This window comes from Miniopterus natalensis, chromosome 17 (genome assembly GCF_054644295.1).
Source record: "Miniopterus natalensis isolate mMinNat1 chromosome 17, mMinNat1.hap1, whole genome shotgun sequence".
Taxonomy (NCBI): Eukaryota; Metazoa; Chordata; class Mammalia; order Chiroptera; family Miniopteridae; genus Miniopterus; species Miniopterus natalensis.
Window position 1 is genome coordinate 31,619,560 of NC_142097.1, and position 27,140 is coordinate 31,646,699.

General features: G+C 52.3%; 1 protein-coding gene across 3 annotated transcripts in view; it reads left to right on the plus strand.

Annotated features, from left to right (window-relative positions):
• The window catches only part of MSI2 (musashi RNA binding protein 2), a 336,713-nt gene that overhangs the window by 262,220 nt on the left and 47,353 nt on the right, over positions 1–27,140 (plus strand). For all 3 annotated transcript variants that reach the window (XM_087826226.1, XM_087826225.1, XM_087826227.1), the window contains exon 8: positions 19,770–19,852. In XM_087826226.1, coding sequence (XP_087682352.1) covers positions 19,770–19,852 — 83 coding nt within the window. The remainder of the gene's footprint in view (positions 1–19,769; positions 19,853–27,140) is intronic.

Genomic DNA, 27,140 nt, shown 5'->3' on the forward strand with positions numbered 1-27,140 from the left:
GGTCCGGGACCTTTCACCCGCCACGGCCGGCAGCCGGCCCTCTCTGGCTCGTGGCGACCGGGGCCGGGGTGCGCAGTCAGCTGTAATTGGCCGCCTCCTTGATGTATTGGGTCGAGCTCCCAGCGTTCGAGCAGACGGGCAGGATGTTGAACAGCATTTCATTCCTGGAACGGTGGCGGCTGTAACTAGGACTCGAGCCTTCGCCCAGTCCTGACATCATTTTATCATTTAGCTCCGAGGAACCAGCAGCAGGAAGCCTGCCACTAACCTCTCACTGCCTGTCACCATCAGCAAGGAGGAGGGACGGGCCGCCCCCGGGAATAGGAGAGTCAATCCACCACCAGCTTTTGTGGCTTGTTAAGCCGTCTCCCTGGAATCACAGGCTGAGCGGCCTGACAGCGACACTGTCAGAGGGGATGCAGGGCTGAGGGCATGTGGCCCCCTGCCATCCAGGGCCCGGCAGCCTGTTTCTGACCTTGCCTTTACCTCAGATGCTCCTGGACAATGGATATCTGTCCAGCAAGACCGGGGATGCCCCCTCTTTCCCTTATTTGCTTCACAGTGTGGCCAATGTCGGGGCTCACCCTGTCTGTGCCTTGGTTTCCTTTTGGGTTCACATGAGAATAATAATCCCTTTTGAGATCCTTCATTGGATGAGTGTGAGGATAAAGTGAAATAACCGATGGCGATGGTTCTGATAAGACAGTGGTAAGATAATAACAGTAATTATAATAATGGCACATCAAGAGTGAACCCAGACACTCAGGGTTCTTTTTCTTTCTGCTTCTAGCCAGGCAGAAAGGTCAGTACCTTCTACAGCTGACCATGTGCCTCTTGCCCTCAAAACCAAGAGAGGGTCCCAAGTCCTCTCTCTGCAAGGGTCCGTTTTCTTCTGTGTCACCTCAGCTCCTCCTCCACTGCCCTGCTTTCCAGACTCCCAAAGAAGGGTGCTGTGCAATCAGGAAAACTAACGGGTGCTCTGCTTTGGTGGGTGTGGCAGGGGAGCTGCACAGCTGACCGGCTGTCCCACAGAGTAAGCCAGGGGCTTATAGCCAGTGAAGGGCAGGTGACCGTAGTAGGTGTGCACGGCACAACCGGGCCCTCAGGCCTGGGCTTGCCGGGAAGCAGGAAGGGACTGGGCATCACTGAGGAGGAATGTCACAGGTTTGGATAAAGATCCAGAGGTTTAATCAGCAAAACTGTTTAAGTCCCAGCTAGTCTTAGCTGTGAGAATTATTTTGAGCTTCACCCTGTTCCGGAAATGTTGGGTTTACTAAGCAAGATGGTATTTGGCACCGGCAACCTGGAAAAGAGTGAGGACTTGCCATAGAAGCCTCCAGGATCGGAGGACTTTGCAGAGCTCCGGGGCCCAAGGCTGGCTACCAGTTTCGGGGAGGCCCACTCTCAGAACTCTAGCTTCTGAGGAGCTGCTTTTTAAAAGACCAATCTGTTGACCTTTTGCCTTAAGGAAGCCTGTCCTGAATTAGAGTTTCTCCCTGCTGCCTCTCTGGGCCCATTCTGTCACCTTGAAGCACGGCTGAGTCAGCCTCGGGTCCCTCCTGGCACACAGGCAGGTGCTGATCCAATATTGCCTGAGTCAGAGGGGCTGGCACTTGGGCGGGGATGCGGTGCCCTCTGAGCAGAGCGCCCTCCTTGCCCCAGAGCTGGTGTTTCTGCCTGAGTCTGCCACCCCTTGCACGTCAGCACGGCGCCACACTGGGCAGCACCTGCTCCCCTGCCACCCCAATTTAGAGGCGTCTGGATTTAGGTTTCTGTTGTAAACTCTATTTTTAACTAAGCTGAGCAGAGAGCTGGCTGAGGTGGCTGTAACGTACGGGCATTTGGTGACCTGTGCAGTGGGAGCAGGAGCCTTCTCACCAGAATTAACGTGCCAGTGTGGACATGCCCAGCTCAGCCCGAGCATCCCAGATGGGCACAGTGACCCGGGACAGAGCTTGGGCAGGAGCTGCCCCTCCTTGGCCCTGGATGCACACGCCCTGTGGAGATGCCAGCAGCCTCCTGGCGCCTCTGGGCTGGCCTCAGCTGTACTAACCTGGCCACTGACAGTGTCTGCCCTTACTGTTCAGAGGTGGTTACTAGTTATTGTAAAAGTACTGCTTACATTTGTACACAGATGCATTGATCCTTGTCATAACCTTGTGAGGCAATCGTAGTATTATTATAATAAAAGTATCTAATGATAGCGTTCATAATAACTGCTCATTGATCCCTGGGTATGTGCCATGCTCTGTGCAAAGTATTCTGTATTATCTCATTAATAAGATGGGTAAGGGGAATGTTACCTGGATTTTCATTTTTCAGATTCATTTATTTGACAAATTTTATGAAGCGCAAGTTTGAGGCACAGGGAATTCGGCAGTGAACAATGCAGACTGAAATCTCAGGTCTCGGTGAGGAAGCGGAGCCTGTAGAGGTCGCAGGAGTTGCCCAAGGTGATACCGCCTATAAGGGTGGGGCCGGGGGTCAGCCTCCCTGGCTGCAGACCCTCAGAGCACCCCAGGCCACCGCACTTGTCAGCAAGGGTAGCTGAGCAGTCACTTGGCCTCTGCTGTGTGTAGCTTGTCCAGGGCTGTGTGAGCGCCAAACCTGCCATTTATTCTGGTTGCCCCTCCAGGGGCTGATGGAGAGGAAAGCCAGGCTTTAGGGACGGACGGAACTGGGCTTGTATCCCAGCTGAGCTTCTTGTGAAGAGAGGCCATGGCAAGTGACTTCACTGAGTACCAGATTCCTTATTTATCAAATTGGGATAACATTGCCTGCCTCCAGGGCAGGTTGGAAGGATTAGAGGTAATGTACATGAAAGGGTCCGGTAAGACCTGTGTACCAGATAAATGGCGGTTGTGATGAGAATGACAAGGACCCAACAAAAAGCAGCAGGCAGGTGGGAAAGAGTCATGGCTCATCCTGGAGGGAAACAAGTCAGGATGTAGCTCTGTGCTGCCCACCGGTGCTTCCCCAGCCCTCATCTTGGGCATCCTGGCCCAGCAGTGCCGCTGGTCCGTAGAGAGAGCGAGTGGCCCATAACTTAACTCCTGGCACCTCCCCAGCCTGTGCTGAGCCTCCGCCACTGCCAGCTTCTTTCCCCATCATGGTTTTGTTATGTCCCTTTACAAGCCAATGAAATAGAATAAGTGGGTCCATGATACCTCCTGGCTGGCAGAAAACCAGGATGAAGAACCAGGAGGCAAGGCCCTCGTGAGTCTGCAGCACGGTCGTGGGATAGGGATGTCCTCCTTCAGACGGATGGGGCGTGAGGAAGGGCTGGCTCTGGGCTGGACCAGTCCCCAGGTCCCAGGTGAAGAACGCCGTTCTGGGTCATTTGCCCCCTACGGAGCCTCCAGTGGCATCTCAGCCTGTCCTGGGAGGTGGCTATCCTGGAGGGAAAGACTGGGTACATTGCGTAGGACCCCGGGTTCTAGGCACTACAGTAATGGATGACACTGGATGGGACAAGGGTCTCTCTCTGAGCTCCTGCCTTCTGTCTTCTGCCAAGTACAGTGGAGCTTTTGGCTTAATAGTCATAGAGATGAGCAGGGCGGACCTCCCTCCCAGCCTTCAAAGACACAGAAACGCTGCATTTAGTTTCAAAAAAGAATCCCAGCAGGAGTAGGTTCCTGCCCTGCCCCGCCTGTGCTGTCCCCTCCGAGGCAGCTCATTCATGGGAGACCGTATTCGAACACAGAAGAGAATCCATGGGGCGTGATGGGACCGGGGACCAGTGTCCGGTCACCGTGCACATCACAAGCGGGTCTTGCTAAACTGTGAAGTGCCCAAACCATCTCGTTTCCAAACCCAGAGGGACCACTTAGTAGTGTCTCAGGAGGCTTCTTCACGAAGCTGTGCCCTTCAGCTCTGGCCTGGCGAGTGGACAGCGTTTAATGACTGGCTAGTTGCTTCCATGCTTGACGCCTGGTAGACAGGCAAGGGTAGAAAACAAAACAAAGCGTAAGCAAGAGGCAGCTTAAATCCTGTGAGATGGGAGGAGGAGCCCGGCCTGCTAACCATGATTGAGAAATAAAGAAAAAGCTGTTCTTGGAGTCGTGATGTCAGCCCACAGGGAGCGTCGGTTTTGTTTATGAGAAAGAGTCATAACTTGAGCTGCTCGGAGAGCACAGCACTTCCTCGGAGTGCGAGGCCTCACGCGGGTGGCTGTGCTTCTGCCCCATCCGACTACAGCCCCTTTCTTGGTCGCTGGGTACTCCAGAGGCACTGCTGACCATGTAACCTCTCCCCCCACCCCCCGCTACTCCCCAGCAAAGCTTTGGAAAAACAGCCAAGAGTTCGGCAAAGTCAGAGGCCTGGCTTTCCTTCCTCGCTCCCCTTCCTCCCCCGGCTGAGAAATCCCATTATCCGGGAAAATGATTGCAAAACTCCAGTCTGCCGGCTGCCGAGCTGTGGGCTGTTCCTCCCTCCTCCACCGCTCCCCTGGTCCCCCCGTCTGTCTGCAGGGGGAAGACGGATATCTATATATTAAAGCTTTAAGGATCTATAAATCTGAGTGGATTCTCTGCTGGTGACAGCCCAAGCTCTTCCCCACAACGTCTGACAGGACCTAATGGGTTTACAGTTGTATGAGGGCCTCTCCGAAGCAAATGAAAGCTCTTAGTTAGGGGACGCGTGAAATGGCATTGTTTGTTCCGGACCCCTCGGCAAAGCCGGAGGATCATCCTCGAATTATCCACCCTTTGCTTCAGCCACCGTGGGGCGCGGAGCTCTGCCCAAGGAGCTGCGCAGGCGGCTCCAGCGGCCTGGCCTTTCTGCCCGAGAGGTGCCAGGACGCTGGGGGTGGCACTCATTCCCAGCTGTGTTCATTTTGCCAGGAAAGCTTGAGGCTAATTGGGAACAGAAGGGATGCCCAGGGGATAAGGACAGGGGACGAGAGAGAGAGGGAGGGTCTCACCAAGGTAGGTGAGTGACAAATATTTGCTTGTAGCAAAACAAGAGTCAAAACAAGAGAGACTCCTAATGAGAGCTTTGGGCGTTTTGTGCTTCCAGCTCTCAGGGGCCAGCAGTGTGGGCTGGTGTGATTAGTTGCCTTGCTTCTTGGCACAAGACCAATCCCTCTTTTCAATATCAAGTTTCATAAGCGTGGAACAATAACACATCATTATAAACCCTCTGGGAATGGTGGGTGGGTGGTGGCAGGGGTTTTTTTCCCCTTCTCTTCGATAAATCCATCTTTTCAGCGCAGGTACATTTTGCCCATTGTAAATAGAGAATGGCAGGGGACGGATTGCATCTCGGAAACTTGCTGCATTGTTAATCTGTTATTAGGCAAAAGTCTTAACACGAGGCTGGGTGCTCCGAGAGCTCGTTGTGAGCTCGGGACAGAATTATGCATCATGAATAAAAACCGCTGTCAGCATGCATTGGTTTCAAAACATTAGAGCATATGGTATGTGATTATCTGTATTGTCAAGTGCAATAAAGTGAATTTGGATATAATAAAGAATGTAATATTTTAGAAATTTGGTAATAAACCAAGGAAGGGATGACAGCTGAGGTCCTTGAAGGCCCCAGACACAAATAAATTGAAGTTACGGGTCTCTGCAGCCAAGCGGCGGAATGGTCACAACACGGCTGTCTGTGTGCGGTGATTCCCAGGTTGGGGAGACGCTGCACAGTCTCCCGCTCGCCATCTCTGGGGAACTGGGAGACACTGGGCTTTGAGTCTGACAGCAGGAGGGGGTGGTGGCACCTAGTAGAGACCCAGGCCTGGCCTTCTTACCTGGACTGAAGTGTGCCCTGTGGTGTGTCCACTGTTCTGGGCAGGTGTCAGGCCTTGCCATCCTGAGGACCCTTCTCCCCTAGAGGGCGTCATGTCCCAGCTACTTTCAGCTCTCTTTGCCCCCATTTGGTCAGTGGGAAAGGTGATGCTCAAAGCATGAGGACCCTGTGCCTCCTCTTTCTGGAGCCTGCGTCCAACAGGGTCAAATAATTACCTCAATAGAGCACTTCAGACTAAGTAAGAAAACCAGATCTCCAGAGGGGCTCAAATGCTTCAGCGTCCGATTGGGGCTAGGAACTGTGCTGAGCTTCATGTGCATTGTCTTGTTTTAAATGCTCCACAATCCTAAAATGTTATCCCCATTTTATGGATGAGAAAACTGAGGTGCAGAGAGACATCACACGGCCGGTCAGTTGTGGAACTGGAATTATATTATAGGCCATGTCTGAACCCAAAGCCCAGATGCTCAACCCACAAATAATAACCCACACGTCCAAAGGCCTCACCACAGGAAACCTTTCATTTACGAAGCAGCTAGGTCCTTGAAAGAATGTTCCAGAAAAAAAAAAATGCAACTAGGTGATTTCTCTCTCTTCCCACTTGGGCCTGGCAGAGGCTGGTCTGCATTTATGATTTTGTTGCTTTTCCCTTAGCTTTGATTTTTGTATCCTGACTCCAGTTAGGTGACTCATTCATCACCACCCTAGCAGTTTGCCTCGGTCCTGCCCTCATCTCCCTCTGGGAGAGCTGCTCCCCCAACTGAAGTCTACTGATGAAGGCTGAGGCAGACCCTGTTGGCTTTTCCTGACTGCTCTCGTATTTCTGACCGGGGCTTCACGTTGACCCCTGGCTTCTGACTTCAGGACTTGCCTTGACCCCCAGCTTCCAGGAAACCCCAAGCGTATCCTTGCTTGCCCCCTTGCTACACCCCCCGTGTCTGCCCTGGCTCCTCAGTCCTGGCTTCCAGAGCTGGTCTCCCGTGCCGCCCAGCCAGGCAGGCCGTTTCATCATTAAGCATGAAGAATTGGGACTACCACCATTGGGCCCGCTAAAGCAATTTGGATGGCTGAGAAACGAGAAGACATTTAGTCCATTTCATGCCTGGATACCTCTGTAATTCCCAGGACAGGGTGGGCAGAGATTTGAATAAACCCCTCTGGCCTAGGGATCGTGTGACCTGATTTCCTTTGGAGATGACAGCGAGGTGAGTCCAAGTTCACTTCCAAATTGCTTGGCTTTGACACCTCAGGACAGACCCCGCTGGAGCCCATCCCACTACAGCCAGACTATTGATATTGAAATTATTTTCAAGTCTCAGCTGGCAGCCCACTTGTTCCAAGCAATATTAGGTACAAAATCCTTATATAAAAACTACAGACTTGTGCAGGGGTGATAACACAAGCATGCATTTTCTCATTTCATCCTCTTGCCAGCCCTGGGAGGTGGGCATCTTTATTCATGTTTTCAGGTGCAGGCACAGGGTCAGGGAGGTTAATGGCCTGCCCCGAATCACACAGCCGGGGTTTCAGCCACATCCTCCGGTCAAGACTCGAACCTTCCCAGGAGTCCATGGAGTCCCACTGCTCTGACTTAAAAGAATGTTCTGCTCTTTCTCTTCCACCCAAACCCTTCCACGTCTGCCCTTCTAAATAGGCTGCACCGAGTGACGTCAGATCTTAGAATAATTCCCTTTGAGCAGAACAGACCTTGAGTTCCTCTTAGACGTGCTCATGGGACCTGCTGCAGAGGGTGAGCCACAAGAGCGCGTCTGCCCTTGCTGGAAATTTTCAGGGTTGCCCACCGACCACCAGGGTGGTCGCCAAAGAGCTGGTGAAATTGAACCGAATGCTTCTAATGATCTGTGAATGTATTAATCCTACTTTTCTGTTAATTAACAATACTATAAAACCAGCATTTCATAAGTCGTCGCTTAACACATGTTTTAGCAATTATGTACTTAGTGGGTTGGATTCAGAATGCTAATAGAATAAAATTTTAATGACTATACAATGCTATGAAAAATGTGTTGAGAGTTCAAGTATCACTGCCATTAATGTGTAGGGTGCAGGGGCAAGAATCTCCAAAACTTTCTAATTATGCAGGGGGGAAAAAGAGCACCTCCCCAATGTACCTTGTCTAATTTTCAGTTTCTCTGCATATACACTATGCTAATATGTCATGTTTATTATAAAACCTGGATAAACAGAAATACAGCTGGGTAGGATACTTTTAAAATAAGCCATGTTTAGAATTTTGTTAATAATTAATATTTTTAATGAGAGAAATATGATTGAATATGCTTCTTTAAAAAAAAAAAAATCCTTATTTGACCCTTTGTGGTCCAGCTCTAAAGTTTGGATTTTCAGTCTGGCTTATTTTGATCCTTGGCTTCAGTGCCTGTCTAGTGAAAACTATGCCTCCAGGATACAGGGAGCTCAGTGAAGGAGGCACAGTCACTGTGCTGGCTGAATCAGGAGACCAATTTTTCAGTCCCACTCTCAATTATGCAAAGGATTCTGTTGCTATTCGGCTTGTTAAATTTCCATGTTTCCTGATGTCAATCAGTTCTTCATGCAAACTAATCAAGTGTTGCATTTTTATATGTTTAACAAATGGGTTCAAAATCCACTGAAATGTTCATTTTTAAAAATTGAGTTTCATAGTTCTGTTTCCAAGTTTTAAAAATATGCAGATATGAGAGCTTTTGTAGATAACCCAGTTATATCGGTTTTAACAACAAAATCACAGAACAATAGAAATATTTTCAGGCCCTGGCTGGTGTTGCTCAGTGGTTAGAGAGTTGGCCTGTGCACCCAAGGGGCTCGGGTCCAATTGCAAGTCAAGGGCATGTATCTGGGTTGCAGAGTCAATCTCTCATTCCAGTTGGGGCTCATGCAGGAGGCAACCGATTGAAGTCTCTCTCTCACATCAATGTTTCTCTCTCTCTCTCTCTCCCTCTCCCTCTCTCTCTCCCCCTCCTCCTTCCACTCTCTCTAAAAGTCAACAGAAAAAATACCCTCGAGTGAGGGTTAACAAAACAAAACAAAAAAAGAAATATTGTTGGAACATTTGTTTCTTTTACAGCACAGGTTCCTGCAGGAAAGTGGGTTCTTTCTCACTTATGTGACTGCCATTTGCCCCATCTGATCAGAACACATTTTGGAGGCGTGTTTGGCTGGAGGAGGCTTGCTAAGAGCAAATGGTCACCTTGCCATTTTCTGATAGTGGCATGTGCTTATATGAGTATCACCTGCATTCGAGGCTTTCTTTGCAGCGCCCGGTGTGTGCGGGTTCCTTTAATTAAAGCCGGGTCACATCAGCTATGCACTGACTTACTGGTTACAGGTAAACAGCACTAGGTACCAGCCATGCGTGCAGCAGGTGCATAAAGGTGGTGCCCCTCTGCACCCCCATCGCAGCATTTCCTTTTTTCCTTTGGGGGGTCTATAAAATACTCTCTAAGACAAGTGTCCATCTGACATATGGTCATGGGAGGGCACTAGGACCTTTCAGTCCCTGTATTAAATATTAGTGAAGCTGAAATTATTGTAGATGAAAAATAAAAATTAGAAGCGAAACTCTTTTCCTTTTCCCAATGTTCCTTAACCCTAACTGTTCGTCTGAACCACCTGGGGAGATTTTAAAACATGTAGGTGCTGGGGTGCTACCTCAGACCTCACTCAATCCCGAGGGTGGGGCGTAGGCATCGGTATTTTAAAACTTTGTCCTAAGTGACTCTGACGGAAGAATCGCTGTTGAGAATCGCTGTTTCAGACCCATGCTGCTTACATTTTAATTGGCATAAAAATCACCTGGGGAATTTGTTAAAAATTTTATTCAGGTTCAGGAGGTCCCGGGTGGGGCCTGAGACTCTGCATCTCCAGTAAGTTCACAGGTGGCTGAAACACCCCGTGTGGACTGCGCTGCCCGGCCCGCCCCTGCTTCTCCACCCTCTTCCTGCCCCCCCCCCCGCCCCCCAGGACATGGTCTGGGGAGCCGCCGCCCCCACCGGGCTGCCTGGGCTGCTGGTCTCAGCCTCTCGGAGAGATCTGGCCTCCAGATGTCAAGCGCAGTTCCTTTAACAGCCCAGAAGAACAAAGTAAAACAGCCGCCCTCCCATGGTGAAGAAGCCTGTGTCTCCTGCGGAGGCCCTGTGATGGGCAGCCCCCCCCCCCCCCCCCCCCCCGGCCTCTGCCCCTTCCCCCCCAGCTCCGGCGGGGCTGGAGTCACGGAGGTGCCGCCAGAGCCCACCCTCTGCAGGGAGCGCAGGAGGGGCGGCGGGCGCGGCGGGCGTCCGGCCAGGGCCCTGTCAGCTGGGACTATTCTGAAACCATACCTCATAATAAAAGTCATATAATTTGTGGCAGTGTTGAAAGCCTGCTTCCAAGCAGTGGTTTTTTGATGGAGTTTTGGAACCTTATCTGAGGCCGTAACTGTTCCCCGAGAACTTGTTAGAGGGAAGGCAGGTGGGCGTCTCGAGCTGACGGCTGGCGAGCCGTGGTTTCTCTGAGGGGTCCCCTCTCCATGCGGGGGTGAGTAGGGCGCAGGGCTGCTTCCCACTCTGCTCTGCGGAGCAGGTTTTGTCTGTGTCTTCCCCACCTTCCCCTCTCAGTTTCTCTCTGTCTCCTTCATTTCCCTCTTCAGAGGATCCCGGGGAACCCCCTCAAGAACAGGGGCCCGTGGCTTTTCCATCAGCGACCAGACTACGGGTTCAGGGCCCCCCAGAAAACGCCGAGCCACCGGCCGTGCGTCAGTGGTGAGGGCCACGTGGCCACACCTGCCTGGCCAGCGCAGGGCCTGGCACTCAGGATCAGCACATGATTTTTGTTTTTACCAAAACAGAGCACAGAAGGGTCTTTTTAAGTAACAAGACTGCCTGGGAATTTACCATGGACTTATTTTACCTCTTCCTGCCCTGAATCTTGTCCCCTGTGATAGCTGGTAAAGCACCATGGAGGGGCTTTGACACATGTCAAATCAGTTTTCCTAAGTGAGGCTCAGGCAGAGGGCAAGGTAAGCGTGCGTAGACCTGGAGGCTGGGGTAGGGGAGAAGCCATAGAGGCTCACTTGATTGGTGGGAGAGGGTAGCTAACCCCCCACGAGTGATTGCAAGCCATCTTCCTGTCTGGTGAGGTCAACTTTGTTATTTCTGCCCCACAGAGGAGGATACTGAAGGTCAGAGTGGTTCAGTAACTTGCTCAGAGTCACACAGCCAGTCATTGCTGGCTCAAGTCCAGGCCTGATTTTAAAACCTCACCTCAGCAGGGACGTTGAGGTAGATGGAAACTTGCTCTTACCTTACAGGATGCTCACTTCGTGGGTGGGGCCGGAGGGCGAGTGTCAGAAAAGGTGACAGGTTTGAAATCCACTCTCCGGAGGAGAGCCTGGGGGTACCAGCCCAAATGCCCACCCCTGCAGAGTACAGCTACCAGCTGGCGCCCTAGCTCCCCTGAGCTCAGAAAGCCCCGGGATTCAGAAGCCTTAAAGGACACGCTCCTGCCAGCGAGCCTGCCGAAGCCGCCCGGGCTCTGGTTTCCGGAGCCGACACGGAGGAAGCGCGTCCTCGTGCCCTTGCTCCAGCTGCACGCACGACCTCAGCCTCCTCCGCCCCGCTGGGCGAGCGCCGCAGCCCTGGCACCTTCTGCCGGGGTCCTGATCCGAGCCAGTTGTCTAGCGATTTAATTTGGTGAATTTACCACCGCGTCCCAGAGTTTATATTGGCACTTAACAGCAGTAATATGTGTCTCTCTCGCCAAGAACTGACTATTTTCCCGACCAAGATGGAACACCATGCACAAAAAAATAGGTTTGTGAACTAATCTGCTGCCCTGACAAGTGTCATTCACAGAATCACTGCTACGGAGCGGGCTCGGAATGAAATGAGGTTGGGGTTGTCTGGCCTGGATCACAGGTGCTTTTTCCCCCTCAGTTAACAAGAGTCTGGGATGAGACAGCCTTTTCCTTGCAGCCACCGGCGCTTTCAAATCACACGATCAGTATTCACAGCAGATTTCTCTCTTAGAAAAATAGTTGAGGGTGGTTGGAGGTCTTTCTCTCTCCCCCTCCGCCCACCCCTCTCTGAGTCACTTTCCCTCCCTTCCTTTCTCTCTTTTTTTCCTTTCTGTCTTCCCTCTCTTCCTTCCTGGGTGGGTTTTTCAGAACCCCCACCCCATTGTAGAGCTCTCTCTGCACTCATCTGATTTCACAGATCTGAAGGTGCCTCCCATCAGTAAAAAAACAAACAAACAAAAAAACAACCAACCCTCCGACCTCCTGAATAACTGTTTAGAATTCTACAGTAAAACTGAATTGCTTTTGCATAAGGATCTGATGCAGGTAAACCACGAATACCTCTGGGAGCAGAAACAAAATCAGTCGTTTACACTTGAGTATGAACTGGTTTCCAGTCTTTCCCTGAGCCTGCAAGAGAGAAGCATCATCTTTGCCCACCCCATCCCCCAATCTCCCCCTGCCTTGGGTGAAGGTGGCCTGTGGGACTGAGAGGTCCAGCTTTCCATAAAGGGACATTAGAGGCTTCTTAAAACAGCTTTAGTTTCCCCCTTCTTGTGGAATGTTCTGGATTCCTTTTGTACCTGATAACCTCTACTCTGCTTGTCCTGAATTGGGAAACATGGAGCAGAGCCAGACCTCTGTGGGCATCAGAATCACCAGAGAGCTGGTGAAAGTGCACATTCCTGGGTCCCGTCCACAGAGCCCACGTTAGGAGGCAGGCAGGGCCTAGGGAACTGCATTTTAAACAGAGAACTGGGAGGGACCGACCATGCCGAGAAACACCGGTTTAGGTGCACACTCCACTTTCACCCCAACTGGATTTATGGTCTAACCTCCATAAGTGGTCCTGAGGTTATGATGGCCACGTGAAAAAATTACGTGTAACTAAAGCCTTAATGAAACGCTTGCTGATTCACGGTGGGCATCTGACTTTTTAGAAGGTTGGTGCTCATATTTCAAGGTCAGGTGATGCTGGCCAGAGCATCCCTGGGCTGCACAGGAAAGAGAAGCACCTTTCCAGTTGAGAAATTGGCTCCCCTCTGGCACATGCTGCCAATGTAGCTTAATATTAATTTAGGGAATTCAGTCTTGAGCAGTTCCTCCACACTAGATTGGAAATCTGATAGTGTCATTTCTGTTATCTGATTCCCCACGCACCTGAGATCGCTCCCCTCCCTGTCCCCGACTCCCCCCAGCCCCCAAAGGTGGCTGGAGAGGCGCAGGTGCGAGCTGGCTCTCCAGGTCCCCCCCCCCCGATTAAGTGGTGTGTGGGAATAAAGGAGACCCACGTCGATTCGCACCGATCCGTGCCTCGCCTGCGCCAGCCACTTGTAATTCCCACAGCCCCAGCCAGCTCTGCAAGGCAGAAAGAAATATGACCAGGCAAGTTGAGAAAATAAATTAAACTAAGTGTCAACTTTTCTTGTTTCTCTCCTCATTATTAAGAGATGGAATGGGGCTCGTTTATCAAGCAGGGGGAGAAATTAATTGACACGGCTTTAATATCATGATGTCTGGCGTGTCTGGTCACATTCCTTCATTTTTTGGAAAGGCATTTTATTATAGTTTACAGCAACCAGCTGCCAAACTACTGGTGTAAACGAGGAAGCAGGTGCGTGAATGATGCCGCCGCGGAAGGGCTGCAGTGCCACCCTGAAGGGGACGTGGCAGGGAGGAAAGGCCAGGCCAGAAAGGGGTCCAGAAAGAGGCAGCTTGTTGGCTCAGAGTCAGGGAGGAAGCAAGGTCGGAGGAGAGAGGGCTGCGGGGCATCTGCAGACCCCCGGCATCCATCACGGGCTTGTTGCTGGGCCTGGGTGAGGGTGGCAGCGAGCGCCTGCCTCGGGCGGCCTCCTGGCCCACGTGTCGCTGCCTGGCCAGCCCCTGGCTGAGTCCGTGTGCGCTGCAGGTCAGCGTGCCTGCCCCGTTCTTTGTTCTTAACCAGGTCGAGGACCTGAGCGCTTCTCTGCTTATCCCTCCAGCGGGCTGACTCATTGCATCGAGGCTGCCTCTAGCGTCGTGCTTGGTGACCAGCCCCATTTCGGCATGTCTGTGGCTGGGGTCTGGAAGTGTCGAGAGAAGCCACTCACCCTGTGCCTGTCCCCGTTAGACGCGTAGGAGGTGCTGTCCTTGGTTTTCTGTATAAAATCATTTCTGCTGTGTGCCTCTGAGAAACCTCAGTGTCCCCTTGGCTGCCTCTCTGTGGGAGGACTCAGATGCCCTGGGCACAGGGAAGCACACTCACCTGGAACAGACGAGGGCATCTCCCCACGCTCTGTCCTTCTACCGGATCATTAGGACGGGGGGGCTGTTCCCCATTGTGTAGAGGCTCTTGCAGGGCCATGTGACAGGCAGGGTTCTAAGCCAGGTGTGGGACAAGCATAGAATCTGGGAGATACGGGTTTAGGATGAACCCGCCGCCATGTGAAGAAAGTGGACTGTGGTGGGAAGAGCACAGGCTCCCACCCGGCCTCAGCTCTTCACCTGTGAAGTGGGCCAGTCATTCTGCACGGGGGAGACGTGAAGACTAAGTTAAAGAATCAGGCTCAGTACATGGAGATAAGCTGCTCTTTTCAGATGACTATTAGAGTGTGAACTGATTAAATAAATAACCGTCTTTGGGGTACCAGGGATTAGAAATAACTGAAGGAATCCTGCCTTTGGCTTGGTGGGAAATGAGATTCTTACCCACCAAAGTCCACGCTACCATTAGGCATGAAGGCAGACACAGCTGGGACTGTCGCCCCACCTCTCCCCAATATCTAACATCTGAAGATACTCAGGAAGCTCGCCCGGCAGCTCAGGCTGGGCTCCACTAATTACAGGGAATGTGCACCGAGTGTCCCAGGCAGCTGGGTTGTTGTTGTTTTTTTTAATGGAACCGATCGATCCTCTGAGTTATATTTTTAGGGCAAATCCAGGGCATGTGAAGCCACCCACCCCACCGTGCGTCTGTGCCTACTGCTCACCTCTCCCCTTCTTGTCGGAGGGACCTGCAGGGTGAGGTCTCAGACATGCAACACCCAGGGTTCCAGGAAAACCCTTCCAGGCAGGTGAAACCGATTTGCCAAACCTGCTGCAGCCCATAGAGTTGGCTCGGCAACGCTCTGAGTTGAGGATGAACTGTCACTAACAGACTCACAGCTGAGTGGGGGTCGACTCTGTGACAAAGCACACAGACCCCCATGCCTCATGGGCCAGGTTCTCACCCTCTCCGAGCCATAGGGCCACCAACTCCATCTTACTGATCCAAGAAAGTCTCTGATGTCCTGCTCTGGCTTAGTGGCCACGTGTCACTAGGAGCAAGTCACTTAACCGTGCTGAGCACTTAAGCAAAATGATGATGGCAGAGCCTGCCCTGCCTCTCCCAGGGTTGCCTTGGGGACCAGGTAGGGTGATTGATGTATGAGAAACATTGGGGAACCAGAAGCACTCACCACGCCCAGACCCAAGTCTCTCGTATTTATACTGGAAGCAGCCCACAGACGTTGCCACACCCCTCCACAGTGAGTTATCAGCTGGAGAAGGAGTTGCATGGCTTATAAATAAACCAGCATCCACATGCCTTAAATTCCTAATGGGGTAAAGTCAGAATAAACCCAGCCATCTGGGTGTGTTTTCCCCCTCACTTCTTTCCCCATTAACCAAGTGTGTTAACTCATGATGTGCATCGATTTTCACTGAAGATGCATTAGGCACCACTCGATTGCCTATTAGTGTTCATTGACCTAGATGATAAGAGAAGAAAATTATTTTTGAGGCTTGGAGGACCTAAAAACGAATTCTTTGTAAATTAACTGTCAGATATTTCTCCATGACTGTGTTTGGAGCAGGTCATTTTAATTTTGAGGTATCTTGTTTTCAGATTTCTATTCTCTTCTGTATGCGTGGTGTGTGTGTGTGTGTTTTTTATAGCTTTGTATTATTCAGATGAATATTCAGTTTTGTTCATTTGAATAAAAGAGGGAAAAAGGATTTGACTGTTAAATGCTTATCTCTTAAATGGAGCTTACTGTTGGTTTCCAATAATAGCTTCATTCAGGAGAATGATGTAGAATTTCATTTTTAAATGGCTCCCTGTCCACTGCTGCCCTGAGCACGGGGTACGGATGTTCACAGGAGCCTTCCAGGGGCCCCGAGTGGAGTGTGAGCTCTTGGAGACGCACCGTGGATCCAAGTCCTTGCCGTGGCAGGGACCAGAGAGCTACCAGAGCAGGACTGCCGGCCCCCCATGCACACTCAGCCCGGTTCTGCCGGCTTAGAGGCCCAGAGAGGTAGAGGGACTCTCCAGGGGCACACAGCTTATTATTTGGTCCTTGCCTCTTTTGAATGAGAATTATGCATTTCTATTACCTGGCTGCTACGCCTCAGTTTGATGGGCTTTCCTGAGCCCCATTTGTGATTCTCTGTGGGGCTCTCTTTTGGAGAAATGGGAGGGAAATAATCCGTTCTTCCCGCCCCTTGTCAGGAAGACTCACCCAGCAGACTGTTCAGAAGACCAGATGCCTTGAAAACATTATGCTGAGTGAAATAAACCAGGCACAGACACATACTGTAGGATTCCACTTACACGAGGTACCCAGAATAGTCAAATTCATATAAATAGGAAGCAGAACAGAGGTTACCAGGGACCAAGGGAGGCCGGATGGGGAGCTATTGCTTAATGGGTGCAGAGTTTCAGTGTGGGATCGTGATAAAGTTCTAGAAATGGGTGGTGATGGTGGCTGCACAATATTGTACTCAACAGTACACTTAAAATGGTAAAAATGGTAGATTTTGTTATATATATTTCACCCAATAGAAACATTTCAAAAAAGAAGACTTTGATGCCAAAAAAGGGTTTTTCCCCACCTACCACCCTGCCCCTCCCAAATTTCTGACCTCATGGCTTTGTCCTTCATGCCTCGGTTTAATTTATTCTGCGGGTGTTTGCCACTGGGTTACTATTTCATCGTAAGCGACAGGGCCCTGGTGAGATAAAAATGATCATACATTAAGGAATCACATTTATTGATAATTGTTTCTTTTCTTTCTCCAAATGGAATAAATAAATACTTTAGACGTAATCAAGTTTGCTTTCTCTGTTTGGGCCAAACAGACAGGGATGTTAAGACGATACAGATCTTTAAAATACCGCAAATGAGTCCTGACGCCTGAATTGGTATGCATCCAGGGTGCATAGGCTGGAAGTTCAGGCGCTCTCCTTTGATCAGGAAAATCATTTTTGTGATACTCGAATTTTGAGTCCTTTGGGGTTAAGGAAGGAACCGGAGGGAGAATTTCCGAGTCAGAATCTGAAATGATGCAGCGAGTCCTGCCCCCGCCCTTCCCGGCGCACAGTCTGCATTTTAATTCCTGTCTCCTAGTCTGCTGGCACACCTCTTCCTGTCCCCGAGCCCTGGCACGGAGAGGGAACTTGGGGCCATGTGAGTCCTGAATGGTGTTGGGCCTGGAGTTCGGGCAGCGATTTATTCGCCCAGCGGACCAGGAAGGCAAGGGTCACAGCAGAAAAGCTGCTTCCATGGCAATGAGTTCAACCCCTGACCCCCTGGTGACTTGACTTACCCAGGGTCAAGTCCACGTGCTCGGCAGCAAGCTGGCTTTCACCCAGGCTTTCCTCTGGCTCATAGAAGGGTGCCTCGGCTGGCACAGACTTCATGCTCTTTTTTGATGTCACAGATGGGTTTGGTCCATTCATGCACATCCCCCTGCCTTCTACCCAGATGGAGTAATTGGCCTGGCGTGAGGAGATCATGTGTGACTCGCCTACATGGGGGCAGCCAAAGCCTGTAACCTTGCTGTTTGGGTCTCCAGTGGCTGCCATAACAAAATACCACAAACTCGGCGGCTTAAAACAACAGACATTTATTCTCTCACAGTTCTGGAGACCAGAAGTCTGAAATCAAGGTGTTAGCAGGGCCACGTTGCCCCCGAAGTTTCTAGAGGACACTCCTTCCCTGCCTCTCCCAGCTTCTGGTGGCTGCAGACACTCCTTGGCTTGTGGCTGCATCACTCCAGTCTCTGCCTCTGTCATCACTTGGACTTCTCCCCCTCTGCCCTCTGCGTCTCCAATCTGCTGTCCTTTCTCTTATAAGAACACCCGTCACTGGACTTGGAGCCCACCCTAATTCTTAAGACCCTTAATTATATTTGCTAAAACCCTTTTTCCGAATAAGGTCACGTTCATAGGCTCCAGGAGTTAGGACACGGATATGGCGGGGGTGGGGGCGAGGCACTATTCAACCCGTTGCCCTCTTCATCCTAATTAGCAGTGAGGTTTGCCCCAAGAACTGGCCTGCCCTGGCTTGCTTAGGGGTTCACGTGTTGCCTGGGTTTGGGTCCAGGCTAGAGAGGTGTCCTTCAGAGAAAAATGAGACCCAGAGTGACTGACCCACGAGGCTAGAAGTGAGAGTCGTGAGGGAGGGTGAGTTCTGTACAGGGGAGATGCTCTCCCTGAGTGGGGACCTCCGGCTTCTGCCTTTTAGGGAGGAGATTGCTTAAGAGGGACATCGTCTTGATCTCTGCGTCTTCCATGCGCAGGTGCATGTCTCTGGGGAGGAGAGTGGCTTAATATGTTGGAGCTGCTGTTACAAAAGTACCGCAGATGGGGAGGCTTAGGGACAGCAGGAGTTTGTTTCCCACAGTTCTGGAGGCTGGAACGCTGAGACCAGGGTGCCACCGTGGTCAGATTTTTGGTGAAAAAGCAGGTTACAAACAGCCATCTCCTTGGCGTATCCTCCCACAGCAGAGAGCACAGGGAGGAAAAGCCAGCTCCCCTGTGTCTTTTCTGAGCGCTAATCCATTCGTGAGGGCTCTCCCTTCCATGACCTAAAGGCCCCACCCTCAGTACCTTTACATCGGGGTTACGATTTCAACCTATGAATCGGGGGGAGGGAGGGATGACTCATACATTCAGAGCATAGCAGAGAGCCTTGCAGATCCTTACTTGGGATGTGACTCAAGGTGTGGGACCCAGTGTAATTTGCAGGTGAGACTCCGGGCTCAGAGAGGGGAAGGGACTCCCCAGGATGACACATACGTTGGAAGCCAAGTCAGACTGGAGCCCAGGCCTCCTGCCCGCCCCTCATTGGGGTCTGTCTGTACTCTCGGCCTGTGTTTCCCGCGCGGTGTTGGCACTGACGTTGCAGCTGCGTTTCATCCAAAGTGCCATCCTGCAAGCAGGTGCATGTGTTAAGGCCGCGCTCACCAGCAGGGTCACAGATGGGGCTGCGTGCTGGAGACCCTGCCGGGGGCAGGAAGAAAAGAAAGTGACAGGCAGGAGGGCAGCGAGAGGAGCTCGGGATGCTGAGCGGTGGTCGCCTGCCAAAACTCTCCAGTACGGCTTGTCTAGCAAAGGCGGTCTCCAGCCGAGTAAATACAGTGGATAGCCGGCAGGCTGACAGCAGGCATCAAACAGTCTTAAACTGCCCCAAATCTGTAGCGCTTTTGAAGCAGCAGTAGGAAAAGAATGCCTGCGCAGAACAGAGGCCTGAAACTTTTAATAGTTTCTTCCAGGCCTCAGGATGTCCTGATGAGGTATTAGAGGAAGTAATTCAGGAAGAAAGGGACAAATAGCGGTCTCCGTCTGGAGGCCGACCGGAGGGCTGGCCATTCCAGCACAGAAAGGGCACGCGTGGCCCCGCAGCGATCCCCGCTGCTGTGGGCGGCCCGCCCGCCGGCCGCCGCGGGGCTCTGACCCTTGCAAATAACAGACAAGGAAATTTCTTGTTTGCTTGGGGGCAGATGGAAGCCACACAACACCCTCCGCATGTGGGTGAAATCATTAACTTTTCCTCACTGTTGCAAGGGTGCTCCGTACAAATTAGAAATAATTTCCTTAACCTGGAGGCCCTTCCCGGGGATCTGTGTCCCCCCCACCCACCCACCCAGCCTCCAGCCCCCAGCCCAGGAGCCTCTCGCCACTGTAAGACAGCAAAGAAAAACGCGTGGGCAGCCAGAACCGAACTCACCCTCCCTCTCTGCTTTTGTTTTTGTTTTTCCTTTCCTTTAGGGTTTGGCTTTGTCACTTTTGAGAATGAAGACGTTGTGGAGAAAGTCTGTGAGATTCATTTCCATGAAATCAATAATAAAATGGTAAGTTTGTAGGGGGTGGCGCTGACCTGCGATGCCTTCCTTCCCCCGTCTACACACCTTGTCTTGCAGACCGCTTCAGCCCTGGGTCGCCGTGTGGCAGGGCGGGCAGGGTGGGCCTGGGGGCCAGACTCGAAGGTTCAGCCCTGTGAACGGCAGGAGTAAAGGGCGGGAGTCAGTTTCTTCGGCTTTGCAGGCCAGACAACGGCTATCACAGCTGCTCCGCTCTGCTGTTGTAGCACAAAGGTGTCCACAGACAAAACATTCGCCTATGAACAAGCAGGACACTGACAGTGAAATCTCATGTGTTGAAAAATATTTGTTTTTACAAATGTAAAAACCGCCCTTAACTCTTGGCTGTGTAAAAGCTGTCAGGGGGCAGATCTGATCGGCACATTGTAGTTTGCCAACCCCTGCCTTAGGGATAAGTGTTTGCTGTTTAGCTTGGCGTTGGGGGGGGGGGGGGGCAGGATATCTTAGATATCTTACCACCCAATTACGTCTCTCTTTGGGCCCTGCTGGATTATTAACATTTTCTCCCTCCAATAAACTAGTTTTATCCTTATGATCAGCTGCTTCTGTCCCTCCCTTTTGATCTCTGACGCTCCCTTTCCTGGAGTGCACCCTCAGCAAGGAGAGGAAGATTGAATCGTTGAGAGTTTGGGGAGCCAGGTAGGCCTCCCAGAGAAATGGCCACCAGAGGGCGCCACACCATGAGCAGAATATACACACTGGCTGGCTTGCCTCTCGAACTCCTGTTCTCAAATTGAGTAGGTGGGTGAGAAACCCCTCCCTTGTTGGTTACAGAAAAATGGGAGCTCAGCAGCTCTTTCTGGAGCCATCAGAAGGTCCTTCAGCACCAAAACATTTTTGTTCGCCAGCAGGGCCTCCAGCCCCAGGAGAAGGAGGGCAAATTTGTGTTTCAATCGCAGCTGTAACTTTGGTATTTTCTTCATTTAGTCAGAGCATTTGTTGCTTCTGAGACGTGCATTCAGACAGTCATTGTATATGGTCTGATACGTGTTCCCTGACTTTAAATTCAATAATAGAGCTTTTAGTGCGGATAAGATCAAAGCAATCTGCTTAGCCTGTGGTGCTACAGGCCTGACTCAATATTTGACTTGCTAATTTTTTCCCAGGGCACTAAAATAATATTGTTGGTATTGTTCCACACCATCATATGCATCTGAAATGAAAATACTGTTTCTTTGCGTGCTACAGATTAGAGGCATCAGCTCAGGCATTAACATGGTACAGGGGAGATAAATACATGGGAATAGCAGGTATCCTCATGGGCTTTCTCGGCCCTTCTGAAGTTGGTGCCTTCCAGTTGGCACTTCTCTCTCTCGGTAGGGCAATTCTTAAAAATAGGGAGACAGGGGCTTAAAAGGAAACTTGCCTCCGGGGCCCAGACGCCGTGTTTGCCCAGCCAGGTGTGCTGTGGTGGACTCCACTGGGCAGCGGGGAGGGGAAGACACAGAGAGCGCACTGGCAGACACCACCCTCGTCCTGCCAGGACTTAACGCTTCATCGGGAAGGCCCGATGTAAACTGGCAAGAGACCACTCCGTGCGCTGCCTCCGACGCGTATGCGTGGCCTTTCACCGTTGACTGGCTCTGAGACACAAATGGGGAAGGGCTTTATTTTTTTCACTGTTCCAGTGGGGAACTTTGGACCCAGGGATACACCCCAGGGCTACACACGTAGCAAAGGAAAGTGGGTCTTGGCTTATTGGCTGTCAGATGAACTGGACAGACAATTGTTTGAGCTTCGGGGTGGGAGGGTGAATCCCCAGATGACACTGGGGGCAATCAGAAGGTAGAGTTTCAGCCCCAGAAAGGTATCCCCTGGGCTGGCTTGAAGCCAGAGAGGTTGTAGCCGTGGCCCCCGTTAATTTCGCAGGCGTCCCCTTCTTTCCCACCCAGGTGGAGGCTGACTGTGGCAGGTGCAGGGAGCTATGCCCGTAGCGTTAGGGTTTCCGTGTCCTTTTGAATCTGGGGCTGGTACTTGTTCTCTAAGAGAATAGCAAACATGGAAGTAGACAGAGGAAGGGGCAGGGTGGAGTGGTTGGGATCACAGACGGGCTTGGGAGGCCTGCCTGCAGGCGCCCTGCCCTGCCCTGCCAGTTTCAAGCTCTAAGGGAGAATTTGGGGCTACTGGGAGAGGGCGTTGATAAGTCACCTCCTTGACCAACCCTAGACTAACAGGGCCTGTGATGGCCCCTCGTGGGATGGCTGGGCCTGGGAAGGCAGAGCACGGTGCCCTTGCAGGGTGTGCCTTGAGAGGACTCCTCCTCTGAAGGGCATTGGGAGAGGAGCCTGAATCCTGAATCGCAGCAAGTTCTGTGATACTGGTTTCTACTTGTTAGGCCCAAAGAAAAGGAAATGAACTTAAACTGTGCAGCGGACAGAATTCAAATGAGAGATGGAAAGACTTGGAGACCGTGGAGACTGCCGAGCAGAAACCTGGGCTGTTGTAGACTGTCCGGGGAGTGTTTTGTAAACTGGGATGTGCTGGGAAGCTTTAGAGACCCATGTCCTGGAGCCCTGGTGACCTCTCTGTCAACTCAGCAGGAACCCAGCTGTACTCAGTCGTGCGTGGAGCCCGTCCTTTCCTGGTCACAGAAAAGGAAGGGCTCACCGCTGGTAAGGCACAAAGACAGGACCTGAACCAGATCTTCGTTTAACCCAGTGCTCCCCTGCCTGGCACTCACTGAGTCCTGTATGAATGATTACGAAAGGATAAGGCTTTGAGGAGGAACCACATGACCGCGAGGCACATCATAATTTTCAGAGCCATTTCCTGGCTAATCTGGTTGGCGAGTCTCCTGGGCATTTTAAAAAATGAGGGCCCTGCTCCCCCATGCTGGAGAGCCAGGCAGCAGGCATGAGTGCTTCTCAAGAAGCTGGGATCACACAACTCTGTCTCCCACCCCATAGAGACCCTGCCTGAAGGAAGTCACCTCCAGGTGGTGGCAGGGGGACAGTCAAGAAGACCCTGCATGGTGCCCTCCCACCCAGATCCCAAGACTAGCTGACGTTTTTTAGTGCTAACTATATACCGTGCTGAGCGCTTGCTTTCTGCGCCTCTTCTCATCGGATTATCGCACCCACTCTGATGTAGGTGCTAATTATTATCCCCATTTTACTGATGGGCAGGGTGAGGCAGAGAGAGTTCAGCAACTTGCCCCGGGCCACGGGGGCAGCGAGTGGCCGCACCAGATTTCAAGCCCCGAGAGCTAAGCCCAGAGCTCACATCTGTACCCAATAGGCTATCCCCCCTCTCCGGGCTGAAGGGGACGTTAAAGGTCATCTAGCTGGTCTGCACCTTCCAAGGCCACCGACTGCCCAGTCAGCCATGTTGTAGCCCACGTGGCTCCGTGTTCTCCTAAGAGAAGGCAAAGGAGATGGGCTCACTCGGGGCCAGTTTCCTGCTGGAGAGAAGGCCTAAGCTTGGGGGTAAGTGGTCCCTGTCAGCCACAGTGGGCCTCCAGACAGGTGAGTGAGGGGCCTGGGGGCAGCTGGGCCACCACCCTAGCTCAGGGCCAACCCACAAGGGCCAAGACTCAGCCCCTTCTTCCATCTTGGCACAGGTCAGAGTGAAGCACAGACGTGGCCCTTTCTCAGTAAACACACACACACACATGCACACACATGCAGAGCCATGTGGCAGCCCTCCGGGGAGGGACACCTCGGGCCACGCTGCAAGCCCAGGCGCGGGAGCAGCTAATAACGCCTCCCGCCGCGTGCCCTGATTGAAGCAGCCTCTGAGCAGCAGGGACACTTGCTTGATTAGTGCCAGCGCCACCTCCCAGCGGCCTCCTGGCGAGCAGCGAGGCCGCCGCGGGGAGGGAGGCGGCGGGGATCCACAGAGACCTGCTCTGGGCTTCCCCAGAGGCCTGGCTCAGCCCCCACCTCGAGTGGAGTCGGGGAGGCAACTTCAGCCTCACTGGGTGAGAGCTTGGGGTACAGTTTTAAAGGTGCCTGGGCGAGGGCACCTCAGGTAGAGCCTGCTCCCACACCTGGTTCAGCTGAAGGGTATTGGTCCTCACCGGGCACTGTGATTGAGCTACATATATATAGCTCCTCCTGAGGAAGGAGTCATTGTCCCGTCTTACAGATGGGGACACGAGCTCAGAGCAGTGGAGGGACTTCTACAGCCCACAGTTCTCAGTGTCAGAGCTGGGATTTGAACCTGTGTCATTCAGGTTCCAACCCTGTGTTCTTCTCACTACACCCTGCTGCCAACTTGGGCAAGTCTCATCATTGAAAAATTGGGATTGATTTGACTGGTGGATGTACGTTTTTACTTGCTTTATGCATGGGTTACGATGGGATGCCTTTCAATGCGCCTTCTCCTTGTTCCTTTAAGGTGATCTGATTTATGAAAATTGCTAAGCAGGGGCCTGGGGGCAGCTGGCCACCACCCACAGTTTTACAAGTTGGCAAACTTGTTAGAAACACGTAGTCTCAGCCCCAACCCCCCCCAGATCTACCGAATCAAAATCTGCGTTTTGACAAATCCTCAGTGATCTGTGTGCACGTTAAAGTCTCTGAAGCACGGGGCAAGGACCACTACTAACGAGAGGTGACACAGGAGTACAGGTCACACAGATCATCGAGTGTCAGAAGGAAGGGATTGAGATGAGGGAACTAAGACCCTGAGAGCAGGGACCCCAGGCCAGGCTGTGCTCTCGGCACCACCCACACTCTCGTTGGTCAGAAACCAGGTCTCCTCCCTGAGAAGGACTCCCCCTTGCCCTCCAGTGGGGGTCTTGGAGCATTGATTGTAGATGTGTGGACACAACACTGGGATAAAGGGCTCTGTCCTCTGAGTGCTCTCTGAATGTCCTTGTTTCCTATTTGGGACCTGCTGGGCTACTTAGAGGCAAGGCTCCCAGGACTTCGGAACAGGAATGAGTCCCAGATCCGCCAGTGGTTATCCTGTGAGCAGGAAGTCCCCGCCTGTCTCCATCTGATTCCCTCTGCACAGTGGGAAAGATAGTGACCACTGCCCTTTGCAGCTTATAGACAGCTCTGTATGGGTCCTGGCCCGGGGGGTCCTGGCCCTCTCTGTTGTAAGGTATAGAATCCAGTAGCCTTGAAGGAATCACACCTCCAGGACACCCCCTTGGTAACTGGAAGTTTCCTCCATTTGGCCTAAAGCTAGGGACCAGGAAGCTTTCTGTAAAGGGCCAGATAGTGAATATTTTAGTCTTTGAGGGCCTTATGTCTGTCACAACTCCACACCTCTGCCACCGATGGTGTATATGGCTACATTAAAATAAAACCTTATTTACAGAAATAAGCAGCCGCTGGATTTTGCCCATGGGCTGTTATTTCTGACTCCCACCAAACTAGTGTAGCTCAGAGCAGGCGTGATCTGCTCACCTCCAGGGGCCTTTAGCTGGAAAGGCTTTTAGCCAAGAGGTCACCCAGGGTCACTGTTGAGTCAGCTTTTTACTAGTCAGAGGCAGAGTGTGAGGATGGGGGTGCCCCAAGCAGATGCTGGGGTGTCGCTGGGTGTCGGATAGCAGCCTGCGGAAAGTATTGATGCCTTTCGTGTTGGTGGGGGCAAGGTGGGGAGTGAAGGAATCCTCAGCTAAGGTGTTCTTGGGCTAATTATAGGTCAGTAAAAGCAGGTGTGCAGACCCAAGCAGGACTGGAACCCGAGTCCTCCGGGCAGGGCAGGGATGTGAGGTGGGCACTCTCCATGCTGTGGCAGGAGGTGGTCCCAAGGTGAGGAGAAGGGGCACATCCTGCAGAGCAGAGCAGGGGGCCCACAGATGGGAGGTCCCGGGGAGGCTACTCAGGCCCTTCAGCTGAATCATCGCACTTCTCAGAGCAGAGCCCAGTGAGACCTCAGCCCGCTGCCTTCAGCCCAGGGCCCCCGTGGGATTAACCCTGGACGGGCCTTGGCGGGGAGAGGGCAGGAGGGGAGGGGAGGGGAGTCCTGGGTTGGCCTCTGGGACCTGGCGCTGCAGACACACATCCCCTCCCTCGGGCTGCTCCTCCTCAGCTGGAAGCCTGGGAGCTGGGTTGGGAACCTTCCCAAAAGTGGAGGGGGGTGGGTACTGTGGGTGGAATTAACTAGGCTTCTGTGTTCACCATCCTATTTGTAGCACCATTCTCACTCGTAAGCTAATTTTAGCCATCCATTCTGCTTCTGTTACCATTTATAAAATGAGAATGTCAAATGCAATATTAAACAAGCAGGATGAAGGCAAAAAAAGGAAATGCCAGAGAGGCGCTTAATAAATGAATCTCGAGTTTCCGCGGAGAGGGAGGTCCCGTGTCTCTCCTCCCACCCCCCTCACGCCTGGCACGCACCCGCGGTGTGCGTACGGCTCCGTTAATTGGGGCAGAGGGATTTGCCTGTTGGGGGGTGAGGAGAGTGGGGGAGGAGTAGGCCCTGTGGCTGGGGGGTAGATGTTTGTTGCCTTTAGGCGGAGGTAATGCGGCCGGAGGGGAGGTGGCTTCCCAGTCCCCTGAGTTCTGGTTCCTTTGCCCTTCATCTGTCCTCTGGTGAGGTCACCAGGGGGAGTGAGGAGAGCGGAGCATCTTGCTCGGTATCGAGGTGCCCCTCACCTCTGGGTTTTTCCACGTGTACTGCCTCCTGCATCCCCAACACATCACCCACAGGAGGGGGCACGGGGACCCCCAGAAGAGGCTGTTCCCCTCTCTGCACCCCTTGTCTGGGGCCTGTTCTTCCTTTGACTTTGCTCTTCCTTTGGGCTGCTCTTTGCCTGACTCCCCGGAGGCGCAAGCTTAGGCTCAAGCCACACGTTTTCTTTTCTTCGCTTTCAGAGAGACTAAGTTAGGCCTCTCAGTGCAGGGTCTGTGGCAACGCCCGCCCTGGCCTGGGGGAAGCACTCGGCCTGCTGGCAGAATTTGGGCACCTGCTGGAGGCTGAGGTTTCTTTTCACTTTGAAATGTCCTTGCAGGTTCCCAGAATGGGGAAGGAGAACAGCTGTTGCTGCCACCATCAGCTCTTTCCCCAAATAGTGCAGCCTCTGCAGATCCCTGTGCGCACCTTGCTGATGAAAGCAGGAAGGTGGGGCCCTACCTGGTGGCAGGTGGGGGAGGTTAGGGGAAAGCTGGGGGGGTGGCCACTTCCTCTCTCACTGCTCCCCAGTCTTTGGGGTTTACGGCAGCACAGATGTGAACTGGCTTTATCACCTTCAAAGCAGGAGGCTCCGTGTGGAGGGGAGTAAGGAGTGACCCACCAGCTGTATCCTGCACTAGCTCGTTTACTTTATTTGCTCACCCTGTGGGGTGGGTACTTCTGCTAC